The following is a 17,454-nucleotide window of genomic DNA, read 5'->3' on the forward strand; positions in this document are numbered from 1 at the left end:
TTGGATTTTTCAGTACGTTTTTTATCAAGAGAATTTACATGTGTGCAACCAAAACTCTGACAATAGATAATTAAGAAAATGTCATTTGTGTGCCCTTCAAGGTGCATTCTTTCTAACCAGTGAAAAACCCTCTAAAACCAAAAATAAAATGACCCCACACAATAAATCAGTATTAACACCACTAGAAAATATTCAATAACAAGTAAAAACAAACAAAATGGCCAGGCCTTACTTAATTTGGGGCCCCTTTAACAGCTGGATTTGTGTACCTTTATACTAACTCCCAAGGCACCTGCCTCAGAAAGCATTTCAAAGGGAGAGATACAGAATCATTGATAATACTTGTAAAAAAAAAAACTTGGTAGAGGACATTCCATCAGTCCTGGAAGAAAGAAAATAAACATGCTCTTAGTTTTCACTATCTTAAATTTTAATCAGTCCTACTGCATCTTGGGCAGGAAGTTTTGATAAAACCATGCATATACAGAATTGTACTTCAGACACATCAGATGACACGGTTTCCCATAAAGCTTAATAGGCACCTTCTGAAGTAAACAATCCCAGAGCCCCTCTCTTGTAATCTTAATCGGTTTGACCTGTTGCATTGACATACAGTTCTGTACAAACTGTCGCTGGGACATAAACTAGTCAAAATATGAAACCTGTTGTTCAACAAATCTGCTAGGACCTTCAAAATGTTGATGCTGGTTTATCAGCTCAATATTCGCTACTAAAAACATTTATTTGAATCTGCTTCAATTCTGGACACATTTCCACGCAATGGAAACAGATTGTTTTAGATGACATTACCTTCTTACTTAGATCACTGGTGCTACCCAAACTATAGAATTGATTAATAATAATTGGGAATTGTCAACTACGTGTCTTATTCAATTATTTATACCTCTGTCCCAAATTTTCCCACTGTGTCCCTTACAGCCTGTTTAAGTTCAGTTAGTACTGGCTGCTATCTATTGTTCCACAAGAAACTTATCTCTAACCCAAACACCAGATGGCGGCCTCTAATTTAATATCAGTCCCAATGCTCTGTTCATCATGTGACCTTGTATTGAAACATTTACTATTCAAATTACTAAGATATTGCGTTATTAGAGTGCTACCTGAAAGCCATTTAATATTACAATTCACTTTGTTACTTTCACTAGTCTCTATATATATCTGTTTCCCTCAACTAGGACTCTCAAACAATGTTCTTCTTTTCCCCCTATTGCAAGGTTTAAAACAAAACAAACATGATAACTTTCTCCATATTGGAAGGCATTGTTTTATTTGAGTCTACCCTAACATGGTTACTCTATATATTTATTTCACATTTCTGTTCACATATTCACTTTCTGCTTCATACTTATTTAATCTCTATTATTTTAAGATTAACATGTATTGCTCTGAATTTATAAAATACATTGGCCAATTCAGAAGGGAAGAGAGACACTTTGGAGGGAGCTTCTTTTTTAATGTAGCTCTCAAGACCAGTCTCTTTCTGGGATCAACTTTCACAATAACTGGGCTGGCACTAGCAGTCCCCTGCAGATGGTGTGCTCTGTCCCTAATAAGTCTGGCACCTGAGACAGCATAGACAGGGAAATAGAGGCAGTTTCGATTTTGCATACTCACAAATTGGTTTAGAACATCATCATTTGGGATATCAGTGAAAACTCCATCGGGAGTACAATACATTTTAGCCTTAAGTTTAGTTAACAGAAAATCATGTTCAACATTCATTGGTTCTATTTCTAGTTTTATTGGTTAGGGGTATGTCAAGTCCTCTACCTTTACCAAAAGTGGATATACACCAAACTTTGTCTGAGACTCTATTTCCCAGACCATTTAGACAGTCAAACAATGCTTTAACTTTATCAAATGATCCAGAAAGTGACCACTCTGAAAATTTCTCAGAATACTTTTTACACCACTTACATACGTCTATGTGTGGGTGTGCAAGTTGTATATTATTGTTATTTTTCTCCATTGCTACTTTATCAAATCTCTAGTAACCCAGTATACTTTTCTTCACCAATTCCGCCTTTAGACGAGTGTGCTATTCATACAGGGGTTTATATATTTACTAAAGTTGTTCTATTTAACGGCATATTCGAGAATAGTACTTTCTACTTTCATATCTCTCACATACACAGATTCCCTATATAACGTTACAGATCATAAATGCCTACAGACATCCACACCACTCATGTGCATCAATGACTCTAAATGCCTACAATAACACTTTGTGCTATTATCAGTGGTTCTCAGACCCCATAGACTATCGTTAGACACGTGCTATTAATAGTGGCTGCAGACAGACGTAGACGCTTCTCTTATAAATGCCTACAGACAGATGTCAGCGGGGCATGGTACCGTTACTTGCCCTCGCTCTAGTCTTCTCTCTAAGACTAGCTCTAGCTTTCTTCTGTCATATGTATCACGGCCAAGGTTCCTCTATAGTCTCTACAATCACCATATTCTCTACAGTATCTATAGTCCCTGATTATCCATAGTCCCTATAGCATCCATAGTATCCATGGTCACTATAGCATCATTGTCCCTACAGCATCTATAGTCCCTCAGTATCAATAGTTTATACAGTCGTGGCCAAAAGTTTGGAGAATGACACAAATATTAATTTCCACAAAGTTTGCTGCTTCAGTGTCTTTAGATATTTTTGTCAGATGTTACTATGGAATACTGAAGTATAATTACAAGCGTTTCATAAGTGTCAAAGGCTTTTATTGACAATTACATAAAGTTGATGCAAAGAGTCAATATTTGCAGTGTTGACCCTTCTTTTTCAAGACCTCTGCAATCCGCCCTGGCATGCTGTCAATTAACTTCTGGGCCACATCCTGACTGATGGCAGCCCATTCTTGCATAATCAATGCTTGGAGTGTGTCAGAATTTGTGTTTTTTCTTTTGTCCACCCGCCTCTTGAGGATTGACCACAAAATCTCAATGGGATTAAGGTCTGGGGAGTTTCCTGGCCATGGACCCAAAATATGGATGTTTTATTTCCCCGAGCCACTTAGTTATCACTTTTGCCTTATGGCAAGGTGCTCCATCATGCTGGAAAAGGCATTGTTCATCACCAAACTGTTCCTGGATGGTTGGGAGAAGTTGCTCTCGGAGGATGTGTTGGTACCATTCTTTATTCATGGCTGTGTTCTTAAGCAAAATTGCGAGTGAGCCCACTCCCTTGGCTGAGAAGCATCCCCACACATGAATGGTCTCAAGATGCTTTACTGTTGGCATGACACAGGACTGATGGTAGCGCTCACCTTGTCTTCTCCGGACAAGCTTTATTCCGGATGCCGCAAACAATGGGAAAGGGGATTCATCAGAGAAAATGACTTTACCCCAGTCCTCAGCAGTCCAATCCCTGTACCTTTTGCAGAATATCAGTCTGTCCCTGATGTTTTTCCTGGAGATAAGTGGCTTCTTTGCTGCCCTTCTTGACACCAGGCCATCCTCCAAAAGTCTTCGCCTCACTGTGCGTGCAGATGCACTCACACCTGCCTGCTGCCATTCCTGAGCAAGCTCTGTACTGGTGGTGCCCCGATCCCGCAGCTGAATAAACTTTAGGAGACAGTTCTGGTGCTTGCTGGACTTTCTTGGGCACCCTGAAGCCTTCTTCACAACAATTGAACCGCTCTCCTTGAAGTTCTTGATGATCCGATAAATGGTTGATTTAGGTGCAATCTTACTGGCAGCAATACCCTTGCCTGTGAAGCCCTTTTTGTGCAAAGCAATGATGACGGCACGTGTTTCCTTGCAGGTGACCATAGTTGACAGAGGAAGAACAATGATTCCAAGCACCACCCTCCTTTTGAAGCTTCCAGTCTGTTATTCGAACTCAATCAGCATGACAGAGTGATCTCCAGCCTTGTCCTCGTCAACACTCACACCTGTGTTAACGAGAGAATCACTGACATGTCAGCTGGTCCTTTTGTGTCAGGGCTGAAATGCATTGGAAATGTTTTTTGGGGGATTCAGTTAATTTGCATGGCAAAGAGGGACTGCAATTAATTGCAATTCATCTGATCACTCTTCATAACATTCTGGAGTATATGCAAATTGCCATCATACAAACTGAGGCAGCAGACTTTGTGAAAATTAATATTTGTGCAATTCTCAAAACTTTTGGCCACGACTGTATAGTCATAATTGCTATGGTCCCTATAGACTCTATAGTCTTGCCGCATACATATAGAATAACACACACACTTTCAAGTAGAACTTATTATCCAAATTTAAATCACTTAACTAATATTTCTTAATATCAAAATTTAAAAATGTATTATCCAAATTTCAATCACCTTTATAGACACATTTCAACCCTGTTATTATCCCAATTTCAATCAGCTTAATACTTTCCACATTCACACAACTTTCACGTCATCATTCTCTACACTCACACAACTCACATCCACATTCACTTCACACTGTTACTTGACTTAGGACTAGTGGTATCCTCCTCCACTTTTATGTTTTGTTTTATACAAATTCATTTAAATTGACTTACTGAAATCAGAAGACATGTCCCTCAATTGTTTGCGGATGATGTGTCTCCTGGGAAACTCACAGTAAGTGTCTGGTCTGGGCGGGTCTCGTCCTCTTTTGGTCAGACAGGAATTTCCCTCACGTTTCATAAAATGTGCCACCTGTTTTCCTAGCAGACCCCCACTAGAAAGCTCCACAGGCAGAATCAATCATTCGGTTCATGACAGCAAATTGTCGTGGAAATTCTACACAGGGACACTTGAAGTCAATCTTAAATTAATCATTGTTTATTATCAGCATGCTGGAGAGGTTCCAACCAACTCAATGCACCAAGTACACATGTCGATAAGGAGCTCTATTGGGGCAGTCCCATTAGATTTCTTATATACTGCAGACAAGTTATATTTGCATGATTTAGCTTATTCATCATTCATAATTAATTAATCATTAAAGTTTGCTTCATTCATGTGACCGACCAATAGTGGTTCATCCATGTGACAGACCAATACCTCATGAGACCTTGAAACTGAGATATCTTTCGTTCTCAAAACAAGGGTCTGGTCGTACTGCCAAATTGCAGATACTGATAGTGAGGAGTCGTTCAATCAGTCACATGCATGAACACAGAAATTGGTTAATAGAAAAGAATAAACATAGAACACAGAAATTGGTTATTAGAAAAGCACAAACGTAGAACACAGAAATTGGTTATTAGAAAAGCACAAACAGAACACAGAAATTGGTTATTAGAAAAGCACAAACATAGAACACAGAAATTGGTTATCAGAAAAGCACAAACGTAGAACACAGAAATTGGTTATCAGAAAACCACAAACGTAGAACACAGAAATTGGTTATTAGAAAAGCACAAACGTAGAACACAGAAATTGGTTATTAGAAAAGCACAAACGTAAAACACAGAAATTGGTTATTAGAAAAGCACAAACGTAGAACCCAAATTGGTTATTAGAAAAGCACAAACATACAATTGTCCATCATAAGAGCAAGGGTGTGTGTGTGTGTGTGTGTGTGTGTGTGTGTGTGTACGTCTGTGTAAATGATGGACTGTATTTGTGTCTGTCTTGTGTCCACCTAGTCAATGAGCACATTTACAATTCCGACAGACTGTTACGCATACAGACTAATTCCCAAAATCATGACTTTGTTACTTACAATCTGAATGTGTCTCAAATTATGCCCATTTCCTCATGTAGTGCACTACTTTTGAATAGAGCCCTAGAATCAAGTTAGTAGTATAATGACAAACATAGGATTCTGGTCAAAAGTAGTGCAATATAATGGGGAATAGGGTGTTATTTGAGGTTTGTCTAAACCCCTTCACCTCTCTCTTTATCGTTATCTTACTCTCTCACTTTCTCTCTCTCAATTCAATATACTTTTTAGACATGGAAAGTTAAAGCACTTACAGTGTATTCGTAAAGTATTCAGACCCCTTGACTTTTTCCACATTTTGTTACGTTACAGCCTTATTCTAAAATGGATTAGGTGGACTCCAATCAAGTTGTAGAAACATCTCAAGGATGATAAATGGAAACAGGATGCCCCTGAGCTCAATTTCGACTCTCATAGCAGAGGGTCTGAATACTTATGTAAATAAGGTATTTAGTTTTTTTGATAAATTACCAAACATTTCTAAAAACCTGTTTTCACTCTGTCGTTATGGGGTATTGTGTGTAGATTGATGAGGGGGAAAAACGATTTAATCCATTTCAAAATAAGGCTGTAATGCAACAAAATGTGGTAAAAGTCAAGAGGTCTGAATGCACTTTATATTGTCAAAGTAAACACAAGGAATAATAATACTCTTTCTCCCCAGTTGGTGTCAGCAGATGGTTCTCACGGCGGTTCAGATGGGGGTTCTACGTGTGCAAACAGCCAGGCAGAGCTGCCACTCCCTTTGGAGAGGACCGGTGGCATCGGAGACTCAAGACCCCCCTCTTTCCAGTCAGTATCTGAAAAGTGGTGTGTGTGTGTGTGTGTGTGTGTGTCTGTGTGGCTAGTTGATCCATCTGGCATAGAGATGGGTAGATACTAGTGACAGTTCAAACTCTATGCCTTTGACTGTCAGGGGTTGTTAAACTCCAGTCCAGCAGGGCTACAGGGTTGCAGCCTTCTGTTCTATCCCAGCAACTACACACCTGATTCTGGGCTGAACAAAATCCTGTGCTTCTTGTATATTCAGTAACAGAGGTAGAGACCTCTGTCCTCTTGCCAGCCCCCCCCCCCCTCACACACACACATACACAGTTTTGTATTGCTATCCATCCAAAATCCTATTTTCCCTTACCCTTAACCTAAGCCTTACCTTAACCCTAAACCTAACCTTAACCTCTAACACTAATACTAAACCTAATACTAAACTAAACTGTAACCCTAAACCTAACCCCCAAGCCTAAAGTAGCATTTGTCCTCGTAGGGATCGGCAAAATTTCCCCAAAAGGATAGTTAAACAAAAACACGCACTAATAGCGACCAGGCTCCATTTACTTTAAACCTAATCAACCTTCCCAGACATCTAATCAGACATGCCAATAAATGTTTCTCAGCGCTTCTATTGATCATTGTGGCGTTGGCTTAGCTATGGTGAGGTGTAGAGCTAAATACTTACTGTGTGTGTGTGTCTGTGGCTCTGTGTGTGATTTCCTTATATGCATTTTTCATTTTATCCAAATCAAATCTAGTTTCTGTCTGTCTGTCTGTCTGTCTCTGTCTGTCTGTCTGTCTGTGTCTGTCTGTCTGTCTGTCTGTCTGTCTGTCTGTCTGTGTCTGTCTGTCTGTCTGTCTGTCTGTCTGTCTGTCTGTCTGTCTGTCTGTCTGTCTGTCTGTCTGTCTGTCTGTCTGTCTGTCTGTCTGTCTGTCTGTCTGTCTGTCTGTCTGTCTGTCTGTCTGTCTGTCTGTGTCTCGATCGATCGATAGATCACCACTCTGTAATGTGTATCTGCTGCATGCGTGTGCACACTGTGTGTGTGTGTGTGTGTGTGTGGTTGCGTACATGCATGTATATGTGTGCGCATGCATGCACGAACACATGCGTGTATGTGTGCATAATAGGATGTGCATGTGAGCGCTGCAGTGAGCCATGTTGCCGTAACCAGTGCTGACCAGCAGAGGGAAAAGGCTGTTCTCTCTGTGTTGTGGTTGTCAGATAAAGACCTGCCCAGCTGGCTGATTTAATATTGCCATCTAGTTCTCAGGGGGTATATACACTGCTCAAAAAAAATAAAGGGAACACTAAAATAACACATCCTAGATCTGAATGAATGAAATAATCTCATTAAATACTTTTTTCTTTACATAGTTGAATGTGCTGACAACAAAATCACACAAAAATAATCAATGGAAATCCAATTTATCAACCCATGGAGGTCTGGATTTGGAGTCACACTCAAAATTAAAGTGGAAAACCACACTAAAGGCTGATCCAACTTTGATTTAATGTCCTTAAAACAAGTCAAAATGAGGCTCAGTAGTGTGTGTGGCCTCCACGTGCCTGTATGACCTCCCTACAACGCCTGGGCATGCTCCTGATGAGGTGGCGGATGGTCTCCTGAGGGATCTCCTCCCAGACCTGGACTAAAGCATCCGCCAACTCCTGGACAGTCTGGTGCAACGTGGCGTTGGTGGATGGAGCGAGACATGATGTCCCAGATGTGCTCAATTGGATTCAGGTCTGGGGAACGGGCGGGCCAGTCCATAGCATCAATGCCTTCCTCTTGCAGGAACTGCTGACACACTCCAGCCACATGAGGTCTAGCATTGTCTTGCATTAGGAGGAACCCAGGGCCAACAGCACCAGCATATGGTCTCACAAGGGGTCTGAGGATCTTATCTCGTTACCTAATGGCAGTCAGGCTACCTCTGGCGAGCACATGGAGGGCTGTGCGGCCCCCCAAAGAAATGCCACCCCACACCATGACTGACCCACCGCCAAACCGGTCATGCTGGAGGATGTTGCAGGCAGCAGAACGTTCTCCACGGGATCTCCAGACTCTGTCACGTCTGTCACGTGCTCAGTGTGAACCTGCTTTCATCTGTGAAGAGCACAGTGTGCCAGTGGCGAATTTGCCAATCTTGGTGTTCTCTGGCAAATGCCAAACGTCCTGCACGGTGTTGGGCTGTAAGACCATGTTCCCCCTGAGAACTAGATGGCAATATTAAATCAGCCAGCTGGGCAGGTCTTTATCTGACAACCACAACACAGAGAGAACAGCCTTTTCCCTCTGCTGGTCAGCACTGGTTACGGCAACTTGGCTCACTGCAGTGCTCACATGCACATCCTATTATGCACACATACACGCATGTGTTCGTGTATGCATGCGCACACATATACATGCATGTACGCAACCACAGACAGTGTGCACACGCATGCAGCAGATACACACACACACACAGACAGGCGCTCACGTTCTCTTTGTAGCTAGCTCCCGGCATGCTCTGGTGAGGCTGACATTAAAACACACTGACATTCTGATACCAGCACTTGACACTTAAACGGCAGGGGTCTGGAACTTGCTGGTCTATCATCTGTCAAACAGTTGTGTGTAGGAGAAGGGAAAAGAGACAAATCTTTTTTAAATATAATCCCTTTGAATAAAATGTTTCTCTTTCATCTCTTCCTTCTTTTTTACTCCTCCTTTGACTTTTTTCCCACCTGCCCATCAGTGCGAACGCTGCTGGCAGTCAGGACAACCTGGACAACGAGACAGAGATGGAGTCGGTCGTGTTGGTACAGAGAGAGAGGGAGTGGGAGAGAGACCGGGGCAGGGAGAGGGAGAGAGAGAGGCCGCGATGGAAAGAGAAAGACACTCATGACCATGGTAAGACTTGGTCTGTCCATCTGCCTTCATTCCTCAGCCTATCCCACTTATACTCCATGGGCCAGCTGAAAAATGTGTCCAGTTTGATGGTATTAAGGTTTGATGGTATTAAATTGTTCCCCACAAGCCCCTGATCAAATTGATATATGATAACCCCTTTCTATGTGTTTAACACCTTTATATATCTTGTTGTATGGGAGTTGATGCAATAGAATGTTCACTCGCTGATAAAATAATGTAGAGACAAGTTGGAATGTTAAATGGTTGGATCTCATCTTAAAAACCATGGGATTTGGTCTTTTTTTGCTATCACATCTAATGATTTAACTAGACTGACTCATCATTGAAAAAACAATGTTACAAATAGCAGAACTGTTTTAGGGAAATTAGTCATACTGGGAAATAATAGAGGAGGCCAAGTCCCACCCAATTAGAATTCCAGACCTTCTTTCTGCCATGAAGCAAAAAAAAACCCTGCTTATTCTTTTATGGGATCTATTGGGGAATTTTTTTTATAGACTTTTACCAAGTCAATAATTATCTGGGCACAATTTGTAATTTTCATGAGTTATATACTATTTGGAATAACGATGTTATTTTTTTTTTTTATCTGGATCTATGCCCTTTATATTCCCTCGTTGGTCTATTTTTTTAAAGGATATTTTCAACCTGCAAGGGCTTCGTTCCTTTCAAGATCTGAAAAGCATATTTTCTCCCTGGATTTGGTGTCCTCACTATATAGTAGTTTAGTGACTCATAATATAAAAAATTGACCTTTTATTGAGGTCAGGGCGAATGACCTAATAAGTGCAGGGTTTGAATGAGATTTGACCACAAAACGCCCCCATTAGCTACTGCACATGCAGCACCTACTCTTCCTGGAGTCCACATAAAATGTAATGTTAATGTAACCACTCTGTAATGTTAATGTAACCACTCTGTAATGTTAATGTGACTGCTATGTAATGTTAATGTGACCACTCTGTAATGTTAATGTGACTGCTATGTAATGTTAATGTAACCGCTCTGTAATGTTAATGTAACCACTCTGTAATGTTAATGTAACCACTCTGTAATGTTAATGTAACCACTCTGTAATGTTAATGTCACTGCTATGTAATGTTAATGTGACCATTCTGTAATGTTAATGTGACTGCTCTGTAATGTTAATGTGACCACTCTGTAATGTTAATGTGACTGCTCTGTAATGTTAATGTGACCGCTCTGTAATGTTAATGTGACTGCTCTGTAATGTTAATGTGACCATTCTGTAATGTTAATGTGACTGCTCTGTAATGTTAATGTGACCACTCTGTAATGTTAATGTGACTGCTCTGTAATGTTAATGTGACCGCTCTGTAATGTTAATGTGACTGCTCTGTAATGTTAATGTGACCATTCTGTAATGTTAATGTGACTGCTCTGTAATGTTAATGTGACCACTCTGTAATGTTAATGTGACTGCTATGTAATGTTAATGTGACCATTCTGTAATGTTAATGTGACTGCTCTGTAATGTTAATGTGACCACTCTGTAATGTTAATGTGACCGCTCTGTAATGTTAATGTGACTGCACTGTAATGTTAATGTGACCGCTCTGTAATGTTAATGTGACCACTCTGTAATGTTAATGTGACCACTCTGTAATGTTAATGTGACCGCTCTGTAATGTTAATGTGACCACTCTGTAATGTTAATGTGACCGCTCTGTAATGTTAATGTGACCGCTCTGTAATGTTAATGTGACTACTCTGTAATGTTAATGTAACCACTCTGTAATGTTAATGAAATCTCTGTTTCTTAATGTGACTATTCTGTCATGTTAATGTCACCACTTTGTAATGCTAATGTCACCACGCTGTAATGCTAATGTCACCACTTTGTAACGCTAATGTCACCACTTTGTAATGCTAATGTTCCACTTTGTAATGCTAATGTTCCACTTTGTAATGCTAATGTCACCACTTTGTAATGCTAATGTCACCACGTTGTAATGTTAATGTGACTACGTTGTAATGTTAATGTGACTGCTCTGTGTAATGTTAATGTAACCACTCTAATGTTAATGTAACCACTCTAATGTTAATGTGACTACTTTATGTTAATGTTACTACTTTGTTATGTTAATGTAACCACTGTAATGTTAATGTAACCACTCTAATGTTAATGTGACTACTTTATGTTAATGTGACTACTTTGTTATGTTAATGTAACCACTGTAATGTTCATGTGACTAATTTGTAGTGTAAATGTGACTACTCAGTAATGTTAATGTGACTGCTCTGTAATGTTAATGTTACCACTATGTAATGTTAATGTGATTACTCTGTAATGTTAATGTGACCACTCCGTAATGTTTTTATTTGTTTTAATAATTTTTTAGGGGTGGATCAGCTTTAATCTTGCAGATAGATTGTAGCTTCCATCAATGTAATTGTCTGCATCACTTTCAATCCCCCATATATGTTTTTTGCAAATGTTTGTATGTACAGTTGAAGTCGGAAGTTTACATACACTTAGGTTGGAGTCATTAAAACTCGTTTTTCAACCACTCCACACATTTCTTGTTAACAAACTATAGTTTTGGCAAGTCAGTTAGGACATCTACTTTGTGCATGACACAAGTCATTTTTCCAACAATTGTTTACAGACAGATTATTTCACTTATAATTCACTATATCACAATTCCAGTGGGTCAGAAGTTTACATACACTAAGTTGACTGTGCCTTTTAAACAGCTTGGGAAATTCCATAAAATGATGTCATGGCTTTCGAAGCTTCTGATAGGCTTATTGACATCATTTGAGTCAATTGGAGGTGTACCTGTGGATGTATTTCAAGGCCTACCTTCAAACTCAGTGCCTCTTTGCTTGACATCATGGGAAAATCAAAAGAAATCAGCCAAGACCTCAGAAAGAAAATTGTAGACCTCCACAAGTCCGGTTCATCCTTGGGATCAATTTCCAAACGCCTGAAGGTACCATGTTCATCTGTACAAACAATAGTAAACAAGTATAAACACCATGGGACCACGCAGCCGTCATACCGCTCAGGAAGGAGACGCATTCTGTCTCCTAGAGATGAACGTACTTTGATGCGAAAAGTGCAAATCAATCCCAGGACAACAGCAAAGGGCATTGTGAAGATGCTGGAGGAAACAGGTACAAAGTATCTATATCCACAGTAAAATGAGTCCTATATCGTCATAACCTGAAAGGCTGCTCAGCAAGGAAGAAGCCACTGCTCCAAAACCGCGATAAAAAAGCCAGACTACGGTTTGCAACTGCACATGGGGACAAAGATTGTACTTTTTGGAGAAATGTCCTCTGGTCTGATGAAAGAAAAATAGAACTGTTTGGCCGTAATGAACATCATTATGTTTGGAGGAAAAAGGGGGAGGCTTGCAAGCCGAAGAACACCATCCCAACCGTGAAGCACGGGAGTGGCAGCATCATGTCGTGGGGGTGTTTTGCTGCATTAGGGACTGCTGCACTTCACAAAATAGATGGCATCATGAGGCGGAAAATTGTGGATATAATGAAGCAACATCTCAAGACATCAGTCAGGAAGTTAAAGCTTGGTTGCAAATGGGTCTTCTAAATGGACAATGACCCCAAGCATACTTCCAAAGTTGTGGAAAATGGCTTAAGGACACAAAGTCAAGGTATTGGAGTGGTCATCACAAAGCCCTGACCTCAATCCCACAGAAAATTTTTGTGCAGAACTAAAAAGTGTGTGCGAGCAAGGAGGCCTACAAACCTGACTCAGTTACACCAGCTCTGTCAGGAGGAATGGGCCAAAATTCAGTGGCAGCACGGCTGGCCCTTCGATGTACGAAGAGAGCTAATATTAATAACATGCATGTCAATCTCTCCTGGCTCAAAGTGGAGGAGAGATTGACGTCATCACTGCTTGTATTTGTGAGAGGTGTTGACATGTTGAATGCACTGAGCTGTCTGTTTGAACTACTGGCACACAGCTCAGACACCCATGCATACCCCACAAGACATGCCACCAGAGGTCTCTTCACAGTCAGAACAGACTACGGTAGGCACACAGTACTACATAGAGCCATGACTACATTGAACTTTATTCCACATCAAGTAACTCATGCAAGCAGTAAAATTAGATTTAAAAAACAGATACACCTAATGGAACAGCGGGGACTGTGAAGCAACACAAACAAATACACGATAACTTACGCACTATACACACACGTACACATGGATTTTGTATTGTAGATATGTGGTAGTAGAGAAGGGGCCTGAGGGCACACACTTAATGTGTTGTGAATGAATTGTAATGTTTTAAAATTGTATAACTGCCTTAATTTTTATGGACCCCAGGAAGAGTAGCTGCTGCCTTGGCAGCAGCTAATGGGGATACATTGTAAATACAAACATTATTGAGGGTTCTGGCAATGTCAGACCAATCCAATAGAGCCTGTTGATGGTCATATTGGAAAATGTGTACCCTATGGATAAACCAGCAATAGCTAGGCATCATTGTTTAGACATTTCCCAGCTTTATGTAAAGTTTGGTGCACTCATTATGAAGGCATTTTGAGAAAATGGGTTACCTGTACTTCTTTGCTCAATGTTATCCATTCCTATGGGATTTCATATAGAATGCAATGTAAGGGGTGAGTTTCACATCACATTTCTTGATGTTAACAATTTATAGAATCATAATTTTTATCAATAGACATCAGTGAATGTGAGTTTTAATGTAAAATGAAACGACTTCGCAATTCAGACAATTTTTTTAACTTATTTTTACCACTATTCTGGTAATATTTTGCTAAATGAATATAACTGACATACTTGGGCCATCATTTAGTTATCATTGTAACACACGTTTTAAGCAATTGTTGGTCTTATTACACCAATTATTTATTCAGTTATGGTCATGCAAAATCAATGCAGTTTATCCCCATTTAATAAGTTAATGGCGGCCATCCTGAAAATAGGCTGCTGGGACTGATTATAGGCAAAATCTACTATCACTGTATGGCAAAAAAAACTTTCCCAGTGGGTCCCTTGTTCTGTGTGAAATTTGGTGTAGTTATCATGTAGGGTACCATGTGATCATAGAGTCCATCCCAATACTGCCCATTCTGTCTCGATGTACCCCAAAATGCATACATGTATTACCTTTGAACCCCCCAAGGTGAGCCCACAGATGTCATTACGAATTCATTGGATTCATACCTTAGTTATTGTTGTATTATGAAGTTAATAATACTGTATATAAATTACCTTAGTATGAGAAAATGTCATCTCAATCCTGTTGGCCCAACTCATTGTTTAGGTGTCATAACATATAATAATACAGTGATAACCACATTTTAGCTACCTTCGATAAGTGGTAATCATACCAAAATATAATCCACAGAATCAACATTATACTTTTTTTATTTGTTTAAATAATTTTTATTTTACCTTTATTTAATTAGGCAAGTCAGTTAATAACAAATTCTTATTTTCAATGACCCTAGTGGGTTAACTGCCTTGTTCAGGGGCGGAACGACAGAGTTTTACCTTGTCAGCTTGGGGATTCGATCTTGCAACCTTTCGGTTACTAGTCCAACACTCTAACCACTGGGCTACCTTCCGCAACAAAGTGGACAAATGTGGCCCTCTGGCCCATGGACTATTATGCCCACCAAAAAATAGAATTCCTTTCTCACTACTAGATTTTATATCATATCCAGTATCCCTGCATATATTGACACAGAGCACTTTTGATACTGCCATTTATTATTGGAGGAATAGGAGGAGGTTGCTCATGGATGCTGATCTAGAATTGTTTTTGCATTCTCCTTAAAAACTCTTAACGATTGGCCCCTTTTTTCAATTTTTCCCTAAAATGACATACCTAAATCTAACTGCCTGTAGCTCTTTCCCTGAAGAAAGGATATGCATTTTCTTGGTACCATGTGAAAGGAAACACTTTGAAGTTTGTGTAAATGTGAAAGGAATGCAGGAGAATATAACACATTAGATCTGGTAAAATATAATACAAAGAAAATAAAAAAAACGTTTTTTTGTATTTTTTTTGTACCATCTTTGAAATACAAGAGAAAGGCCAACATGTATTATTCCAGCCCAGTTGCAATTCAGATATTGGCCACTAGATGGCAGCAGTGTATGTGCAAAGTTTTAGTCTGAATCAATGAACCATTGCATTTCTGTTCAAAATATTGTATTAAGACTGCCAGAATTTGCCTAATTTGTTTATTAATAACTGTTCATGTTCAAAACTGTGCACTCTCCTCAAACAATAGCATGGTATTATTTCACTGTAATAGCTACTGTAAATTGGACAGTGCAGTTAGATTAACAAGAATTTAAGCTTTCTGCCAATATCAGATATGTCTATGTCCTGGGAAATGTTTTTGTTACTTTCAACTGCATGCTAATTGCATTAGCCTACGTTAGCTCAACCGTCTCGCAGGGGACCCACCAATCCTGAAGAATATTTATTTTAAAGGATGTTGGGAGAGTAAGCTGATCCTCGATCTGTGCCTAAGGGCAGGGTTTGAATCATGGGTGGCCATATGTGTTATTTTGATGTTGAAGGTCCAGTCCACTATTTTTAGGGCACCTGACCCCAAAGAGTCAATGGGTGAACCTCAAAGGTTTTTCCTCGATTCCTTGCATCCTCTCTCCCCGCCTCCTCGAAATGTCAGAGGGGGGCGAGGTCTTTACTCCAATGCTCTGTAAACGTCACTCTGACACTATGAAGTAGGCAAAGAAAGGTTGTGAGAAATCAAAGAGAAGTGATTCTGAACCTTGAGCAGAGCCATACTGAGGTGGCCTGGTTACACAACCACCATAGTTGAACCATGTTGAAAAGAAAATATCGGAACCAGCACAGTTTAGTTCAGGTCGGCACATTGTGTGAAAAGGTAATTATGTACTGTGTGACATCATTGATATTGTTTGTTTTTTAAAATTATTATTTTACCCCTTTTTTGTGGTATCCAATTGGTAGTAGGTTTTTCTCTGTCTTGTCTCATCGCTGCAACTCCCGTACGGACTTGAGAGAGGCGAAGGTCGAGAGCCATGCATCCTCCGAAACACAACCCAACCTAGCCACACTGCTTCTTGACACAATGCACATCCAACCCGGAAGCCAGCCGCACCAATGTGTCGGAGGAAACACCGTACACCTGGCGACCTGGTCAGCATGCACTGCACCTGGCCCGCCACAGAAGTCGCTAGTGCACGATGAGACAAGGATATCCCTGCCGGCCAAACTCTCCCTAACCAAGACGCTGGGCCAATTGTGCGTCGCCCCATGGACCTCCCGGTCGCAGCCGGCTGCGGCAGAGCCTGGGCTCGAACCCAGAATCTCTGGTGGCACAGAGATTCTGGGTTGAACCACTGCGCCACCCGGGAGGCCAGAGTATTGATATTGTTATTAGGACACACCATAGCAAAATATTTTGCTTACAAAAAAAACTGGTGTTTTGAAAAATAATTTGTGTTTCTTATTGGACAAGTCCAGGTACTCCCTTCCTATTTCAGTCCTTTTTCTTCCATTTGGTGCCTACTGAATACTACCCGGTTGACCTCCTCTCTTCCGCTTGTCTGGCGTCCTCCTCAGGTGGCAGGTTGAATGGTCACACGCGTCCGGAGCTGCCGGGCTACGAGAGCTCGTCAACGCTGATGAGTTCTGAGCTGGAAACGACAAGCTTCTTCGACTCTGAAGACGATGATGCACCCAGTCGGTGAGCACCACACACAAACACTGATGAATCAACAAAATATGGCTTTTAATTATCTCAGTAAGGGGACTAAATATCCCCAAACTTGGCAAATCAACTACAGCCACCATAAATAAAAAAATCATGTTGGGTTGTATTTTGAGTGGAACCTCCCTTTAACACGTAGAGATCACCTCAAGGTTGTTCATTGCTGCCAATGTTGGTTGCAATAGGCCCTGAAGGGTTAGAGCCAAGAGGAAGTGGTAGGGAGGGGATTGACTACTCATTCATTTATACTCACACTCACATACATGTACCCAAGACACAAAGAAATGTGTTCTCTCACATGAAAAAATGGACCACGTTGCGCATCCACTCGATGTATACACTCT

General features: G+C 40.4%; 1 protein-coding gene across 1 annotated transcript in view; it reads left to right on the plus strand.

The window, feature by feature from the left end:
• Positions 1 to 17,454, plus strand: part of LOC115162875 (segment polarity protein dishevelled homolog DVL-3) — a 65,641-nt gene that overhangs the window by 40,278 nt on the left and 7,909 nt on the right. Inside the window, exons 3-5 of the mRNA XM_029714349.1 lie at positions 6,350 to 6,477; positions 9,196 to 9,350; positions 16,963 to 17,086. Of these exons, the coding sequence (XP_029570209.1) occupies positions 6,350 to 6,477; positions 9,196 to 9,350; positions 16,963 to 17,086 (407 nt within the window). The remainder of the gene's footprint in view (positions 1 to 6,349; positions 6,478 to 9,195; positions 9,351 to 16,962; positions 17,087 to 17,454) is intronic.

The sequence above is a fragment of the Salmo trutta genome, chromosome 26, assembly GCF_901001165.1.
Source record: "Salmo trutta chromosome 26, fSalTru1.1, whole genome shotgun sequence".
NCBI classification, from domain to species: domain Eukaryota; kingdom Metazoa; phylum Chordata; class Actinopteri; order Salmoniformes; family Salmonidae; genus Salmo; species Salmo trutta.